At 40.2% G+C, this 18932-nt stretch overlaps 1 protein-coding gene and 1 pseudogene across 8 annotated transcripts in view; both read left to right on the forward strand.

Moving 5' to 3' along the window:
* The window catches only part of CREBBP (CREB binding protein), a 152566-nt gene that overhangs the window by 13627 nt on the left and 120007 nt on the right, over positions 1-18932 (forward strand). For all 8 annotated transcript variants that reach the window (XM_023755257.1, XM_014457303.2, XM_014457298.2 and 5 more), the window contains exon 2: positions 10146-10855. In XM_023755257.1, the coding sequence (XP_023611025.1) occupies positions 10146-10855 (710 nt within the window). The remainder of the gene's footprint in view (positions 1-10145; positions 10856-18932) is intronic.
* On the forward strand, positions 6337-9235 carry LOC102424090 (annotated as a pseudogene).

Raw genomic sequence — 18932 nt, forward strand, 5'->3', positions numbered from 1 at the left:
TATTTTCCACTTTATATTCCGAATGCCTTAAAAAACACCTATAAACATAATTTTTGTCATGAAAAGCTATTTAAAAAGTAAATCAAATCCAAAGCAAAACATCTTTAGTATTTGTGGTTAGAAGAATCTGTTTAATTGTGAGAAGTGGAGTTTTGGTTAGTTCCTGTTGCAAAACCTTTAGCAAGAATGGTTTGAAAAAAGTGTAAATTAACTCGGAGGTGCTGTTCAAAGATTTGAAAATATGATTGTGATGTCCAGTCATCACTTCTTTGCACAAGCTCTGATTTTAACAGAATCCTTTTATTAGAGGTTTCTTCATTGATGTGCTGGAAGCTACAAGACCTGACAGCCAACTAATGTTTCTTTGAGTGTTTTGAAATAATGGCAACTTTTCTGATGTGAGCAACATTTATTTTACTACTACATTGGGCACAAAATGTAGATTGTCACATTCCTTTAGGGAAAAAATGGTACTTTTGAAAAGTCCTTAAAATACTTTTTATTTTCTTGCCTTTTAAGCTCATTTAAACACTTACAATATTTTAAACTAATATTGAGCTCATTTCAGATTTCACCTCAATCAGTAAACACTCCAGTTGGAATCAGGAATGCGTGGAAGTGTTCTAGGTGTTACCACCTGGGCCGAAGCTGGTCAGCTGGGCCTGGACACCTCCAGGGCTGCCTTTAAAAATTCAATTTTTTAAATTACTTAAATGAGTAATTCATTCACATGGTTCAAAAATCAGAGGACACAAATTTGTTAGGAGACTTCCTTCCTCTGCCTAGTCCCCAGATGTGAGTAGTTGCTAGTGTTCCATTATATGAGATGGGCCATAATTGACTTAATCTGTTCCTCACTTGTGGACATTAGATTCCAATCTTATTGTCTCAACACAGTGTCTCAATGAATAGCTCTGCACAATTATGTATATATCTATAGAACAGATTCCTAAAAATGGAATTAATGGTTAAAAGGATTATGCATTTTTAATTTTGATGATGTCATCAAATTGTTCTCTAAGAACTTGTATGTTGGTGGATTCTTAAAGCTTTAAAAGCAGCACACTTATATCCAGCATAGACATCACTAGATATTTTGTGTATGTTATTTGTTAATATTGTCTAGTTGATGATACATTATTCTTCAGTTTGTGATCTCCATCATTTTGTGCAATCTCCATAGCTTTAGGGTGTAGTTTATTTTTCCTTTAAGCCTTTTTTTTTTTTTTTTAGAACAGCTTCAAGTTCATAGCAAAATTGAGAGGAAGGTGTAGAGCTTTCCCACATGCCTCTTGCCCCTACATGTGCACAGCCTCTCCCATTATTAACATCCCCTACCAGAGCGGTACATCTGTTACAACTGATGTACTTACATTGACACAGCATAATTACCCCAAATCCATAGTTTGCATTAGGGTTCATTTTTGGTAGTATGCATTCTGTGTGTTTGAATAGACGTATAATGAACATTATGGTATCATACAGAGCAGTGGTCGCCAACCGGTGGTCCGTGAGGTTGAAAGGTTGGCTACCGCTGATACAGAGTATTTTCACTGCCCTGAAAATCCCCTGTGCTCCACCAGTTCATCCCCCACACTCCCTAACTCCTGGTAATCACTGATCTTTTTACTGTCTTCATAGTTTTGCCTTTTCCAGAATGTCATATAGTTAGAATCATATAGTACATAGTCTTTTCAGATTGGCTTCTTTCACTTAGTGGTATGTATTTAAGTTTCCTCAATGTTTTTTCATGGCCTGGTAGCTCATTTCTTTTTAGTGCTGAATAATGTTCCATTGTTTGGATGTGGGTGTACTTTTTGGACTTAATACATTCATTTCCTGTTACAGGTTCTTGTATAGTCCACCTGTTTCCATATGTTGTACACTGACACCTCTAAGTCCAGAATATGATCTTTCCCCTTCTCCTGACTTGTGTTGCTGTCTGCCAGCTATAGATCCCAGCATTTAGGCCGTAAGACCTAGTCTCTGGGCATCTGCTTACTTATACTTACCTGTGGTGGGGTTTGCTTCTGCAGAGGTTGGATCCTAGCTCAGCCCCCACATTCCTCATCCAGGACCTCTAATTGGATTGCAGGGTGGATAAGGAGCTGATCACAGTATCTTATCCGGGCCCCTCTCAACCATTTTGGTGGAGGATAGTGAACCCCTTTGTGCTTCCTCTGCTCCAGAACATCTGGTTACTGTTTAGGGGCTGCTGGGTGATTTATGGTCAGTCTGTTGGTGGTTTAATGCTGTGGCAGCGCCTCTTGTTCCACCTTTGTCTCTTGAAGCCTTTTCTCCACTTTTCAGGGTTGAGGGAGGCAGCATACAAACCACATTTAGGAAATGTGAAATTGTCCTTGCTGTCTAGGAATAGCCCTTTTCTGGAAACTTCTTAGGTGCATCAAATGAAGATAGGAGTCTGGCTGCAAATCCAGGACTCTGCTAATTTTAGGGTCCAGTGTAACAAAGAACTTTTGATCAGAACTGTCTTGTGTTCTTTAATTGGAAGATAAATAGCAAATATTTAGTGAACAAGATTTCTAGATACCTGATGCAGAGTAACCATGAAATACATTTACTCCCACTGTATGAAGGCCTGGGAGGAAGCAGGTTGCCCAGCCTAACCCACTTTGGCTCTTGAGCTGATAGTGATTTTGAGAAAGGGCAAGACTTTTTACTCACTATAAACTCACTGTTCAGAATGAAGTAAAACCTTATTATCCTGTACTAATTAGGGTGTGGTGTATCTGCATGAAAGAAGCCTGAATTACAGAAGATTTTAGAAAGAATTTGCCTTTATTATTTTCTAATAGTTATTGAAAAGTTTAGGTGTCTTGGGAACTTGTTTAAATGCCTAGATAAAAATTGTAATGGCATAAATGCTAATAAAACCATGCCTTTTTTTTCTTTTACTTTTCATTATTTGTATTTTCATTTTCAGTTGTTGGAGAATTGTTTCATTATTTAGTTGCACATCTCCAAGAATTTTCAGAGGTTTTATTCTATAATTGTTACAGATTATTAGGGCTTTACCATAGAGAAAAAACAGTCGTTGAGCATGAACCCTGTACCAGGCATGGGCTGCTAGATTCATGATGGGGCTATGACAGTGGTAATAATGCCTAATATTTATTGAGTCATCACTGCATGCCAGGCTAAGGGTTGTATACACATTGTATGATTTAATTCTTTCAACAGTGATTCTAGAGGCAGGCACTAGTGTTTCCATTTTAGAGCTGAGGATGCACACATAGGGAGGTAGTAGTAGTAGTAAGTGACAGAGACAGAGCTGAATCAAAACTGGTTGGGTACTTCTCTCACTACCCCAGACTATACTTCCTGTATTGTCAGTGTCTGACTGGTACCATATTAATACATACACTGTGAAGGTCCAGAATGGTTTTTGAGTCATCTAAGAATAATAACCCTGCGAAAGTGTCTACCGTTCAGTGGGTTCCTTATCTTTAGATGTGAGCCTTTCCGGGATGTATTGCCCTTGTTGGATCAATTTTTTGTATCTAGTTTTGACTTAGGAATTAAAAATTCTTTTTGTAAAGTTTTTTAGGTGGATGAATAAAAGTGCTTAGTTTTTGAAAGATTTAAGAGAAGCATTTTGAGTAGTCAGTACAAGCAATGCTGAAGAAAGACTAAAGAAATTATGAAAAAAAAATTTCAAGAAAGCAGACCTTTTTAAAAAACAAACACACACAGGGAATAAGGACTGCAGAGAGAAATAAGAGGTCCTTGGGAGGGGAGTTTTCATGCTTGGAACTAGAGAAACATGAACATAAAACAGCATCTAAACTCATGAATAGTTTTATTTCTCACACTACCATTTCTCATTCTACATTATGCCATTTAATCAACCATGGGATAGAGATTCACTGATATTGAGGTGTAGTTGAAGAGTGAAATAGACCTTCCTGGTCCCTTAGAGGATAAAGCGGGTATAAAGGAAAAAGTAGAACAATGTAACATTTCAAGATAATTCATTATTGAAATTTGTTTTCTTTGTTTCTGTCTTAAGTAGTAATAAATATTAACATTATCACTTTATGTGTTTGACTAGACAAGTAACTTGTTAAAGTTGATAGTGTGTATCCTTTGTAACTCTGGCACTCTTCTCTGTAATTCATTCACTCATTCAGCTTATGGATGTTTGTTGTGGGCCTAATATATGCCAGGCATTTTAGGCTAAGCAATGGGTAGTTAGGATCCCTGCTTTCTTGGTGCTTACAGCCTCATGAGTTATAACAGGAAGTTGATCGTATGATTTTAAGACTCACTCACTATGTCTATAGAGTACAGAAGAATTCATGCTTCTGGCTAATAGAAGGTGTGATAAACTGGTCTGTACATACTTTGACAGAAAAAAACAGTTCTATCAATAAAGAGAACTTGGGGCTCCAAATGCAATTCAAAGAAAAAAATACATGGTGTTATGACAGAAGAGATGTTAGAAAAACCTGAAGAAAGATATGTTTTGTGGATGATTTGTTTAGCTGACACATTTGAAAATTTTTTCAAACAAAACTATTATCAAATGTTATTGTTTGGACAGATTGATTCTCAAAAGCTGTTTTCCAGAGTACCTGAGAGCAGCCGTTCACTCCTTATTTAAGGTGAAATACTGATTTATGATGATGATGAATAAGAATGGATTTAGAACATGTGTGGAATACCATTTGTCTTTCGGTGTTCAGAAGTAATGGTTACCTGGAACGAAGTTTCTGGGTCCAGCCTAGAAGTGAAATACACCTTGTGATCATGTGTGATGAAGACCTCCTGTTTCCCAAAGCAGGCCCAGTTTGGTTGTGACTTTCTCCTTCCTAAGCTGCTGTTGTGGTTGCCCCAGTCTTGTGTGAGTGTGAGACTGGAAAGCTAATAGCTTGGTTTCTCTCAAATCAGCTTAATGAAAGGAACCAATTCTGGGGTTGGCAGCTGGGAAGCCCCAAAAGAGAAAATTCTTGCCCCCAGCTATGAAAGTATGACCGACTTTTTTGCTGTTTGCTGTATGACAGTCTCCTGCTAAGAGTGAACAACCCCTAGAAAGCAGGGTGCCCACGAATCTTGTTCAGCCTCAGCTTTGCTCTCTCCTGGTCTCCTGGGCCCCCTGGTGACTTGGCAGGGAGAAAGGAATTTACCTAGGATTGGAAATGGTAGTGCTCAATCTTGAATCACAGGAATTTCCCATGATTCAGATTGCTTTTGCCCAACCTGGGTGTTGGGACACTAGTGTGTAGAAAGCATAGCTGTGTTATGTTGTAATATCCTGACTTTCCTTCTTCAATCTCCTTTGTCAGTGTTTTGAACTAGAGAATAGGGAAAAATGGTGACAGTATAATGGTGAAAAGCAGGGTAATGGTATGGGTATGGATATGCCTTCCACAAACCCTACACAACCTGTCTTGTCTTTCTAAAAGCCACACCTTATATATTTGGTTGTATACATGTTCATATATGCTTGGACTGGTAGGTGAGGACATAAGTAGAATTAGTCAATCTTCCTGTACCCAAACAGTTGTGAGATGTGTCTGTATTGAAACAGAGTGAGAAAAAGAAGTCAAGGTAGACAAAATGTGGCAGGCCAATAAAAAAACAAAACTAAACTAAAACATGAGCCCTGCTACAACTGCAAAAGTTGTATGTACATTTGGACTAGAATTGGAATAAACCACACACACACACACACAAATGTAAATTTGAGAGTGAGAAGGTTGAAGAGTGAATTTTTAAAGGTAAGACATTTTAAAGTTTTTGTGCAAGATAGAATAAGCTAACCTGTATCTGACACAAAGTGTTCAGTCCAGCATTCATCGTGTAACCCTGGGATACTGTTGTCCCTGTTTTACAGATGAGGGAATTAAGACTTGAGATTAAGTAATTTGTCGAAGGACCTGGGGGTAATTGATTCGGCCAGGATTTAAACTCATCTGTTCTAATTCCAAATGTTCTTTTTCCGATTTCTACGCTGGACTAGGGTGCCTGATGCTGACACTGCCATGTTTACTAACTCTTCTTTTGGGTGTACCTGCTGCTGCCCTGGCCTGGACACTCTTTCCTAGGAACACTGCTTCAGGGTACTTGGAAGAGCCAGTCAGGGGAACTTTAGGCACCAGCTGTTCATCTCCTCCTTGAAAATAGGAAGAAAACCCAATCTTTGTTATAATGGCTCCTGCTTTCTGGTTCAGATGAAGTTTCATTTTCATGTTCTTAGATGGAGCATTGCATTAAAAAAATTTTTTTTTGAAGAGTACTAAGTAAAAATGTGTGTGCATGTGGGCAAAACCTGGAAGGCAATAAACAAAAATGTTATGTATCTGGAGACACTTGTGAATCTCCAGATTCAGGACAACATAATAGCATAAAAGCTATGAAATGGAAGCCACAAAATCATATTGAGACACAGAAGCAGGGTAATGACCAGCAGCAAGGCCTAGTCAGTGGTTCTTTCTCAGAGCTGTCTGCTGTCTCCAGGATCAACTCCTGTTGTCCTGTAACCATGAGGAATCAACCCCAAATTGAGGGACATTCTATAAAATAGCTGGCTTGTACTCTTTAAAAATGTCAGCTATGAAAGACAAAGTCTGAGAAACCTTTCTATGTGAAAAGAGAAGAAAAAGACATGATAACTAAGTGCACTGGGATCCTGAATTGGGTCTTGGATTAGGAAAGTAAATGTGATGAAGGGCATTATTGGGATAACTGGCCAAATCTGAGTAAGGGCGGTCAATACATTAAGTACTGTATCAATGTTAAATTTCCTGAAGTTGATAAATGTACTATGTTTATGTAAAAGGGTGTTCTTAGGAGATGCAGAATCAAGTACTTAGGAGGAAAGGATCATACTGTCTGCAGCTTACTCTCATGGGTTCTGCAAAAACAGTGTATGTGTGTGTGTGTACACATTACCCAGGTCTAATTCCTTACAGCCAGGCAGGAAGAAATACATGTGTGGTGTAGAGATGGTTTACTAGGCATGTATGTACAGAGAACTGTAGAGCCTGAAAAGAGACACCTGGTCAGTTTTGCAGGGGTAGCCTAAAAAAAGTCTTCATAGTCACTTAGACTAATCCTAGTGAGGGTTTGGGGGTGAGGTTTTCTAGTGAGGAGCGCATTTAGAAGAAAGATTGCTCATGCATGTGAGAGCTCATTGTTTTATGGCTGAAAGGGCTGAGACATGGGCAGGGGCCATGTTCATCTTGTACATCTTACGAAGGAGTTTGTACATCTTACGAAGGAGTTTGAGTTACGTCCATAGACATGATGGAGATAATCAAGATGCCTTCAGCTGCGAGGTAATATTAAACTCTAGCTAGAACGACTTAAATGATAGGAAATGTATTTTCTCACGTAACAAGAAGTGTGGCTCTTTCCTGACCTGGTGGGGCAGAAGGCGCCATCATGGGAGTCAACATCTGCCACAACAAAGACCAAAAGGTTCAGTGCGAGGAACCCAAGAGCCAGGACATCTACCTAAGGCTGTTGGTCAAGCTGTACAGGTTTCTGGCCAGTTTCAAACCAACTCCACCTTCAAGTGGTGCTGAAGAGGTTGTTTATGAGTTGTACCAACCGGACTCCTCTGTCCCTTTCCCAGATGGTCTGGAATATGAAGCTTCCTGGCCAGGAGGGCAAAACCACAGTGGATGTAGGGGCTAAAACCTATGACGTGTGTGTTCAGGAGGTGTCCAGACTGGAGGTGTATGCACTTCGAGTGAGCAGCTGCTCCTAGAGCCACATCCTCAAGGCTGGGGGCAAGATCCTCACCTTTGACCAGCTGGCCCTGGACTCCTCCCAAGGGATGTGGTCTTGTCTTCCTTCTGGTTCTTGCAAGGGCCTCAGAGTGTACAGGCATTTTGGCAAGGCCCCAGGAATCCCTCACAGCCACACCAAACCCTACGTACAATGCAAGGGCCGGAAGTTTGAACACGCAAGAGGCTGACGGGCTAGCCATGGGTACAGAAAATGAACCCCAGATTCTACCTTGTTATTAAAAAGATTCTGGATGCTGGGGGAGGGAGGGCATGAAGATAGGGAAGTTCCAGGGTTAGATAATTCAGCTCAGAGATGGCTTTATGAACCCAGGTGTTTGCATTTTTTTTGCTGCAGCCATCCTTGGTGTGTGAATGACGTCTCTGCTCCTGGTTGAAGAGAGTTGCCACAGTTCCGTAATGAAATCTAGTGAAAGGGGAATCTCTTTCTGAGCATCCCTTATTATTAGAAAGGAAAGCCTTTTCCAGAATTGCCTTGGCCAACTTGCCTTTAATTCCCTTAGCCAGGATTGTGTCACCTGCAAGGAGAAGATGATTGTGGCTTTTGGCTTCTCCAGTGGCTCTCCCTCCTGTGGCTAAAAGGTGTTACCCTTCCTGAGAAGAACCTCTGAGGAGCTAGCCAAAAGAGGTTGTTGTGTAAGCAGCCTCCAGGGTCTGTCACCATTGAGAAAAAAAAAATTTCTATAAGTGAATGGTGGAAAGAGGAGTGGCTGCTAAGTTAAAAAAAAAAAAAAAAAAGCCACATGCACGCATCCCCTTGACCACTTTATCAGGACAACTCTTTATTTCTGGCATATTACTCTCCAGCCACTGCCCATATGCACATACTTTAGTTCTAATCTTACTCTAGGTGTCATTTTGCATACAATTTCCATTGGTATGTTTTTATACACCATATAAACATTTTTCTACATTTTTATAGTCTTCATTATTCTAATGTATAATGTTTTATCATATTTTATAGCAATTTATTAAACTTACTTTTGGACAATAGTAATAATAAAGGCTAATACTTACTGAGCACTTACACACTTATTCATTTAGTCCTCACAACATTTCTATTGGGGTATGATGGCCATTTGTTACCCCAGTTTCCAGGTAAGAAAGCTGAGGCTCAGAAAGTCTAAGTAACTTACGTGAGGTCACACAGTTAATTAGCGGGGAGCTAGCAGCAGAGCTGGAGTTCAGATGCAGGCAGTCTGGGTCTATAGCCATCAGGTTAAACTACCTCTGGATATTATTACCCCTTTTTTGATGTTAATACTATGATGAACATATTTCTACATATCTTGTCCTTGCACATGCATGCATAGCCAGGTTGTGGGTTGAAGAATGCATGGTCGCCCTAACCGGTTTGGCTCAATGGATAGAGCGCCGGCCTGTGGACTCCAGGGTCCCAGGTTCGATTCTGGTCAAGGGCATGTACCTTGGTTGTGGGCACATACCCAGTAGGGAGTGTGCAGGAGGCAGCTGATCAATGTTTTTCTCTCATTGATGTTTCTAACTCTCTATCCCTCTCCCTTCCTCTCTGTAAAAAATCAATAAAATATATTAAAAAAAAAAAAAAGAGAAATGTTACTTTGAGAAAGGGCCAGAAAAAAGGAGTTGCTTTCACTTCTTATGTTCAATTACCAGGAAGGTTGATCTATTTTTTTTTTTTACTGTTTAAATCTTTCTTTGTGATACCTGCTTTTGTCCTTTGTGCATTTGGGAGTCAGGGTGCCTCTCATATTAATGTATGATTGACATTAACCCCTTTCATATGATACAAATATTAAGCTCCTGTTTTATTTTCTTAAATTATTTTTGGTTTCTCTGTATGTATTTATTATTTTCTATAGCTTCAACATTTTGAGGAATCTCGTGTTCTGTTAAGGCTAGTTTTTTAAAATATATAACTTACCTTTTAAATATGTAATTACTTTACATATTTAGGTTAGGCTTTACTTTAATTTTCCCAAATTGCTGTTTATCTAATCAAATGCCCAACTGCTTTTTACACAATACAGTCTTAAAAGCATTTTTACCTTATAATTCAGTTTTCTTTGAACTCTCCATTGTTTTCCTCTAATTTGTTTATGTGTTTGTCCCCATAACACATGATTTAATTTTGTTTGAAAATATGATCAAATCTAATAGGGCTAACTCTCTTCTCATCTCTGTTTAACTTTTTCTTTTTCAGAATTTGAAAAAAATTTTCATGTTTTATTTTTCCAAATTAACTTTCAAATCATTTTGACATTACTCTTAAGACATGCTGGTGTTGTGTGTTACATATGCCTCTTTAGGTTAAGCTCATAGTAGCATATGACAGTTGGAGAGCTATTATGGTTACTTAGTTTCTCACTTTCATTTCTGTTTAATTTCTAGATTTTGGACCATTGTTTGACTTGGAAAATGATCTTCCTGATGAGCTGATCCCCAATGGAGAATTAGGCCTTTTAAACAGTGGGAACCTTGTTCCAGATGCTGCTTCCAAACATAAACAACTGTCGGAGCTTCTGCGCGGAGGCAGCGGCTCTAGTATCAACCCAGGAATAGGAAATGTGAGCGCCAGCAGCCCTGTGCAGCAAGGCCTTGGTGGCCAGGCTCAAGGGCAGCCGAACAATGCGAACATGGCCAATCTGGGTACTATGGGCAAGAGCCCTCTGAACCAGGGAGATTCTTCAGCCCCCAGCCTGCCCAAGCAGGCAGCCAGCACCTCTGGGCCCACTCCCCCTGCTTCCCAACCACTGAATCCGCAAGCACAAAAACAAGTGGGACTGGTAACCAGCAGCCCTGCCACAGCGCAGACAGGACCTGGGATCTGCATGAATGCTAACTTTAACCAGACCCACCCAGGCCTCCTCAATAGTAACTCTGGCCATAGTTTATTGAACCAGGCCCAGCAGGGGCAGGCGCAAGTCATGAATGGATCTCTGGGGACTGCTGGCAGAGGAAGGGGAGCTGGAATACCGTACCCTGCTCCAACCATGCAGGGGCCCACAAGCAGCGTTCTGGCTGAGACGTTAACACAGGTTTCGCCACAAATTCCCAGTCACGCGGGACTGAACACAGCACAGGCAGGAGGCATGACCAAGGTAAGTGAGCATCAGTGCTTTGAATGCTTCCTAGTAATTGGTGTCTGCTCCCTCCAAGTAACATGGTAAAATGGGGCCATGTGGAAAGTCTCCTTCAGGCTTTCTTCTGGCCCCTCCTACTTGGAAGAAACAGATTTGGTATCTGGAGTCTTTCCAGGATAAAGATCTCTGCTCCATGTTTTTAAAAGGGGAATTCTTAAAGGAATAAAAAGTTGAATAGCATGCACATCAGGCATTTGAAAACATAGGAAATGTGTTCGAACTGATTGCCAGTTTTCAACCTCTGAAGAAAATGTGTGGAAATAGGACCACATGGTTGAAAGAGGCAACTTCTGCTGAGAATCCGTTTGTATCAGTGAATCTGATAAAGGCTGTTTTACCCAGCTAGCCGAGTTTTTACTCTGTTTACCCTTTCCTTTTTACAACCACCTGATAAAGTGTCTATTGTCACTGTGTCTATTGTACCAACAAAAAAGTTGTGTTCCAAGCTGGTCAGCTACTTGCCATGGTTAACAGGGAAGAGGTACCAGAGCCAGGAGGGCAGTGCTGTCTCTTGGGTACCAGAGGAAATTCAAAGTTCTAGTTCTCAAAGTGGGCTCCCCATCAATATCACCTGGGAGCTAGTTAGAAGTATGTAGCTGCTGACTCAGAAACAGAGGGTGGGCCCAACACTCCAGGCTTTAAGAAGCTTCTATGTTGTTTCGAGGCCTGGGCAAGGTTGAGAGCTCTGCTGTAAGGAAAGGCCTAGGCTGGGGTTTGTAGCTGCCAGCCTTGCAACTGGTGTGTAGAGTAGGAACCAAACTTGGATAATAGGGAAGGCAAATGCCCAGATAGATATGAGAGAACTGGAAAAGATTGAAGTTCACAAGGGAAGAAGAATGCCAGCTAAATCCCAGTGAAGGAACAAATACCCATAGGAGCTCTGAGACAAAGGCTTCTGAACTACAGCCACCAGGGCATCTACTTCAAGCAATATTTGGTACAGCAAATTCCAAAATAGAAAAATGGTTTGGGCTGTTCTTTGGATTTGATTAATCCCATATAAAGAAAAGGGAGAAATTAGAATAGAATGCAATTTCCCCACAAGGTTGATTGTGAGCATTAGGTGACGGATATGAAGTCCTGTGACTATCTTAGGTAAGGAGCAGAATTTTTTTTTTTAAACTTAAGAAACAAAGGTGAAGTAATTCCCAACATCGAAATTGCAGTTATCTCTTTTGAAAATTAGCAAAAGACAATGTGAACTTAAACTTTAGTTATTCCTGGCATTTGAAGAGGGGTATGTGTATGCACATGCCTTTTAGAGTTGGGCTGAGAAGGGATTTCTGATGGGTTTGGGATTCTTGGATAGATTGATGTTTGTTCCTTCTTAATCCACTCATCATTCCAATCCATACTACCCAGTTAAAAAAAGCTTTTTATTTTGGAGAATTTAAATCATATACAAAAGTAGTCATAGTAGCATAGTGCAGGACTTCTCATTCTTTTTGGTCTTGGATTCCTGAATAATCTTAAAAATTATTGAGGGCCCTAAGGAAATTTCTTTAAAATGTGGATTATATCTGTCAATATTTGCCACACTGGATACTAAAAACAGACTTTTAAAACACAATTATATATTCCATTAGCCATCAAGCACGGTGACATCACATGTCACAGAGCCTCTGGAAAACAACTCTGTTCTTATGAGAGAATGAAGGTGAAAAAAACAAAAAATGTCTTAGTATTTCATGAAAACAGTTTTGGGCCTCTGACCATACTTAGCCATTGATAATATGTATTCCTAAAAGTTAGACTTGGCATACCCAAACATAAGTGCCATTCTCACTTGTAAATGCATGAATAGTTTCTTTGAGATGTCAAATGTCCACTAAATATTCAAATTTCCAGTGGTCTCCTTTGTCATAATTTTTTTTTCCAGATTACTTTTCAAAATTTGAATAACCCATATTTCAGTCAATTGATAGGACTGTTAAGAATCTATTAATCTCTAAGAGCCTTACATTTTATTTGTTGAAGAATTTGGTGGTTTTGCTTGTTCTGGGGAGTTTCCTGCAGTCTGGGCTTTGTGATTTCAATTTTGTCACTTAATGTCCCTCTGTTTACCCAGGTTTTTCATTCTGTTTTGGGATTCTTTCCTTTGTACAGAGTGACCTTTCTTTCAAACAATACTTTGGAAGTGTTCACTATGTGGAAAGTAAGTTACATTAGTGTTGTGAGGGTAGTCCTCTCTATTACCTATAGGTATCCCAAAGAGGCCAATGGTGAAGAAAGGGCAGGGACTGTCATTTACCTTCTTCTCCTTCTTCCTCTTCTTAAAGGATACCTTTCAGCATTTCATATAATACTGGTTTGGTGGTGATGAACTCCTTTAGCTTTTTCTTATCTGTGAAGCTCTTTATCTGACCTTCAATTCTGAATGATAGCTTTGCTGGGTAAAGTAATCTTGGTTGTAGGTTCTTGGCATTCATCACTCTGAATATTTCTTGCCACTCCCTTCTGACCTGCAAAGTTTCTGTTGAGAAATCAGCTGATAGTCGTATGGGTACTCCCTTGTAGGTAACTGATTGTCTTTCTCTTGCTGCTTTTAAGATCTCTCTTTGTCTTTGGCTCTTGGCATTTTAATTATGATGTGTCTTGGTGTGGTCCTCTTTGGATTCCTTTTGTTTGGGGTTCTCTGTGCTTCTTGGACTTGTAAGTCTATTTCTTTCACCAGGTAGGGGAAGTTTTCTGTCATTATTTCTTCAAATAGGTTTTCAATATCTTGCTCTCTCTCTTCTTCTGACACCCCTATAATTCGGATGTTGGTGCGCTTGAAGTTGTCCCAGAGGCTCCTTACGCTATCTTCGTATTTTTGGATTCTTTTTTCATTTTGCTTTTCTGGTTGGGTGTTTTTTGCTTCTTCGTATTTCAAATCTTTGACTTGATTCTTGCCATCCTCTAGTCTGCTGTTGGAACTCTGCATAATATCCTTTATTTCAGTCAGTGTATGCTTAATTTCTAGTTGGTCCTTTATCATAACCTCGAGGGTCTCACTAGATTTCTTGAGGGTCTCACTAAATTTATCGGCGGTTTCTAGAAAATTCTTGAAAAACCTTAAAAGTGTGGTTTTTGAACTCTATATCCAGTAGTTTGCTTTCCTCCATTTCTGTCATTTGTGACCTGTTTCTTTGTCTCCGCATTTTTTATGCTTCCCTGTGTTGGTAGAGTGGCTTTGTGTGCTAGGTGTCCTATAGGGCCTAGTGGCTCAGCCTCCCCAATTACCTGAGGTGGACACTCTTGGTGCACCCCCTTGTGCTCAGTCTTGTTGTAGTTAAGCCTTGATTGTTGTAGGTATCACTGGGAGGAATAGACCTCCAGGCCAATTGGCTGTGAGAATCAGCTGTGTCTGCAGTGGGAGAACTTCTGAGCTGGAGACACCCTTCTGGGGCAAGACTTGCTTCAGTGGGGCTTTGGTGCTCACTGAGTCTGCCCCCTGAAGTGTGTCCCTTATGGATCTGAGGAGTTGTAATCTGGATGGTCCCACTCTCACCACTGGGTACACTGGCTCTTGGATATCTAAGAAAGTGCTAATGTAGCCTCTGCCTGAGGCTACCCAGCAGGAGCTATGGAGAGTTCCTCTTCTTTGTTTGGGGTTTGGAGGTGCCCAGATGAGGCCCAGCTGTGAAGCAGTGCAAGCTGCTGTGGGGCCTTGGACCTTCTTTTGGAAGTTCTGGGTCTCTCTAATCCAGCTGCAATTTGTTAGGTAATTTTCAGCTTGCAAAGGGCCAGGCCTTTCATATGCAAATGCCTCTGCACAAAGCTTGGGTGGGGCGGGGTCTCAGGGGATCAACAGGGCGGAGCAAGCAGCTATGGCTGCTTCCCAGTCTTACCCTAAGAGGCCCCGAGTCGCAGTGTCCCGGTAATCGCTGCAAGCACCTCTGAGAGAAAGCCGTCTTCCAGTTCTGCCTGATGCCAGACAATCCAGTTTCTTCCCGTATGAGTCTGGGTCCCCAGAGACTCACCCGGAACTGGAGTTGAGAGCAGTCGGGAGCTTGAAACTCCCTCCCGATTGAAAAGGTCAACCGAGTCCTCAGTTTCCAGCCCTCTCCACGTGCGCCTCGTCCTCAGCTGCCAGCCCTTTCGGCGTGTGCCTCCGTACCTCTGCTCTTTACTTCCACACCGCACCTCCTCTGAGTCTCAGTGTGCTTTTCTCTTTCCTCCTAGTTGTAGAATTTCCATTCAGCCAGCCTTCCTGTGGTTCTGGATGATGTCCGTTTTGTCTTTTAGTTGTATTTTTGAATTTGTTGTGGGAGGCAGCAATTTCCGGTGTTTACCTATGCCGCCATCTTGGTTTCTCCTCTCCCTCCTTTTTTTATTTGCTCAAGTCTGTTTTGCTAGGAATATTGGCCACACAGCTTTACAATGGGATAGTTCTTATGATAGATGTGCTTTTTACCAAATACAGTGAAACCTTGGTTCTCAAACTTAATTCATTGTAGAAGGCTGTTCAAGAAGTAATTTGTTTGAAAGTTGAATCATTTTTTTCCATTACAAATAATGTAAATTGAATTAACCTGTTCCAGCCCCCCAAATGATAAACAGTAGTATTTAATCTATAAACAAATACTTCTTAAATTTATATCGAATCACCCCATTACTAGCCTTAAATGAATCACTATTAGCGCTCCTTTCAGAGGTGTCTTTCAGGAGGCCAGTATGCCGCATGGATGCTTTTTCACATCACTGCCTCTGAAATCTGTCGCCATCTAACTGCTTTTTGTTTATCCAATCAACAACAGTTTTTCTACCTCTTCAGTTGCCTGTGATTATTGTTTCTTTCACACCCTTAGCCACATTAGCACACTTGATGGCCTCTTTATGTTTTAAAATTGTGCTAATCATTGATTTAGCCAACAACAAAAGCATTCTATCCTTTTTTGTTGCCTGAGTGATGCTTTTTGTCATGTTGAGGTATCAGCATGAAAGGGTTGTCAGGTCAAAAACAAGTTTTGGTAGACTGCTGAGCCATTTTTTCTGTGAACTTGATGGAGAACTGAATTGTTCCAGATGGGAGACGTTCGAGAACCGAGGTTTGACTATAGCTGTTTTTTGTTTTTATAGAAATAGGCTTATCTATTTTTTTCCTTTATGGCTTCTAAGTTTTATGTCATGTTTAAAAATTATGAACTATTTTTGTGTATTTTTCCCCTTATACCTTGGATCTTTAACTCAGAATTTATTTTGGTTTCAGTGAGTTATAAAGATCTAGCTGTATAATTTTTTTCCAATTGTTAGTTATCCCAGTACCGTTTATTTAGGTATTGCTAATCCAGCTTTTTTCCCACTAATATGACACACTATTTTTGGTATATTTTATTTAGTTTTCACATATGGAAGGTTTGGGCCTAATTTTGGACTTTTTGTTTCATTGCTCTTTGCTTATTCTGTGCTAGAAGGTTATTATCCTACCTGTATAATGAGTTTAATATATAATGGAGCTAGTTGCCTTTCATTCTTTTTCAAATATTCAGTATTTTCTTTACCATTCCTCTAAAATACTCTTCCAGATGTATGGGTCTTAACCCTGTCTACACATCAGAATTACTTGCACATCAAAATGTAATGCCTGAGCCTGGCCGGCATAGCTCAGTGGTTGAGCGTCGACCTATGAACCTGGAGGTCATGGTTCAATTCTCGTTTAGGACACATGCCCAGGTTGCGGGCTCGATCCCCAGTGTGGGCCATATAGGAGGCAGCCCGATCAATGGTTCTCTCTCATTTATGTTTCTATCTCTCTCTTCCTCAATCACTAAAAATATATTTTTTTAAAAATTGTGATGCCTGAGCCCTAACCAGTTAGGTCCAGTGGATAGAGCATCGACCTGCAGACTGAAGGGTCCAGTTTCGATTCTGGTCAATAGCACAGACCTTGGTTCCAGGCTTAATCCCTGGCCCTGGCACATGCGGGAGGCAATCATTCGATGTGTCTCTCTCACATTGATGTTTCTCTTCTCCTCCCTTCTACTCTCCCTAAAAATCAATGGAAAAATATCCTCGTGTGAGGATTAAAAAAAAAAAAATTGATGGCTGAATCCACTGCAAACCAATTAAGTTAGAATCTCTGGGTTATGGCATGAACATTAATATAGTTTGTAATTCTTCATGATTGGTTTCTCATGGCAGCCACGGCTGAGAACTTACTGTTTCAGATAAACTTTAGGACTGTTTTTCAAATCCTTTAAAACAAACAAATAAAATTCATAGGAGTGTATTGAACTTACAGTAAAATTTGACATTTTAGCAATTTTGTGGCTTCCTGAGTTATCTTATTGTATACATGCAAGTTGTCTTTTCATGGAGTCTTAAGTTGCTGAGAAGTATAGTATAGTTTTCTTTATATAGGCAATACACCTTTTTTATTAAGATTATTCCTAGATGTAGTAATGAATTTATTATTGCTATTGGGAATGAATTTTTCTATTTCATCACCTAACTTACTATCTGTATACATATAAAAGGCTATTATGCTAAGTGTCCGACCGTCCGACCGGTCACTATGACGCACACTGACCACCAGGTGGGAGACGCTCAACACAGGAGCTGCCATGATGAGCACAGAAATGGCACCGCGGACCTGGTGCCCATAAAGCAACACTCTGCCTGCCTGCCTGATCGCCTCTAACTGCTCGCCTGCCTGCTTGATCTCCCCTAACCACTGGCTTGCCTGCCTGCCTGCCTGCCTAATCGCCCCTAACTGCTCGCCTGCCTGCCTGATCTCCCCTAACCACCTCTGCCCTCTGCCTTGGCCCCCACCACTGCAGCTTCATCTGGAAGGTCGTCCGGAAGGACATCTGGAAGGTCGTTCAGCTTTCCAGTCTAATTTGCATATTACGCTTTTATTATTATAGACAATATGAGGTTTGGTTTGCAGTCATTTAAAACTGGGGAATAATCTATTCATTTATAAGATGAGTTTTATCAAATTCCCTTTTGTTGATATCTGTGGTGATTACCCTGTGATTTTTCTCCTATGTTTTATTTATGTGATAGATTATCTCAATAGGTTTCCTAGCATCAAATTGAATCATCTCTGTGCTTGTGAAATTGAAAGTTTAGTGTAGTGCTGAATTTTATTTGCTAGTCTTTCATTTAGAAGCTTTGCTTCTCAATAACCAATAATGAGGTTGATCCATAGTGCTTTTTTTGTGTGTTGTCTGGTTTTGCTATCAGTGTTATGTTAACTTGATCAAAAAGAGTTTGGAAGCCTGTCACATCTGTGCTCTGGAATGTTTTTGCATTTCAATGATCTTTTCCTTGAAGAATTGAGAGACTTCACCTGTACAACTACATGGGCTTGAAGCTTTTTTTCCTAGGAAGTAACTTAAGATCTTTGACAATACTCTTGCTATTTTCTGTAAATATTGACCTTTTGAACTTTATGTCTTTTGGGTCAATATATTTTTCTTTTTAAAAAGTCTAAATTTACTTTTAGAGAAAAGCTGAAAATATTTAACTCTTTTACTCATTAAAAATATAAAGTGGTTACTATGTACTACTATTCCTATGTTGCAGGGTAAGAAATGGAAGCACACAGAATGGAGGAAAGTTAAATAACCTTCCCATGATCACACAGCCAGTAGGTGGCACAACCAGGATTGGCTCTCTCACAGTTTGGCTAAGGGTCTCTTTCAGACTTTCTGGATATTTGATTATTTCCTCTTGCTCATTCCTAATTTTGTGTGACTCTTAAAATAGAAAACAAAATTATTTCTCTATTTCAGCAGTAGCAAAATCTGATATGTTATATACTTTGTGGTAACATATTCTATTGAAAATAACCCACACATATATATTTGTTATTTTTATTTTATTTTTAAAATTAATTTCAGAGAGGAAGGGAGAGGGAGAGAGAGATAGAAACATCGATAATGAGAGAGAATCACTGATCGGCTGCCTCCTGCATACCTCACACTGGAGACCAAACCTGCAACCCGGGCATGTGTCCTGACCGGGAATTGAATTGTGATCTCCTGATTCATAGGTCGACACTCAGTCGCTGAGCTCCACCAGCTGGGTAGAAGAAAAGCAAAAAAGA

Source organism: Myotis lucifugus, unplaced genomic scaffold (genome assembly GCF_000147115.1).
Source record: "Myotis lucifugus unplaced genomic scaffold, Myoluc2.0 scaffold_72, whole genome shotgun sequence".
Taxonomy (NCBI): Eukaryota; Metazoa; Chordata; class Mammalia; order Chiroptera; family Vespertilionidae; genus Myotis; species Myotis lucifugus.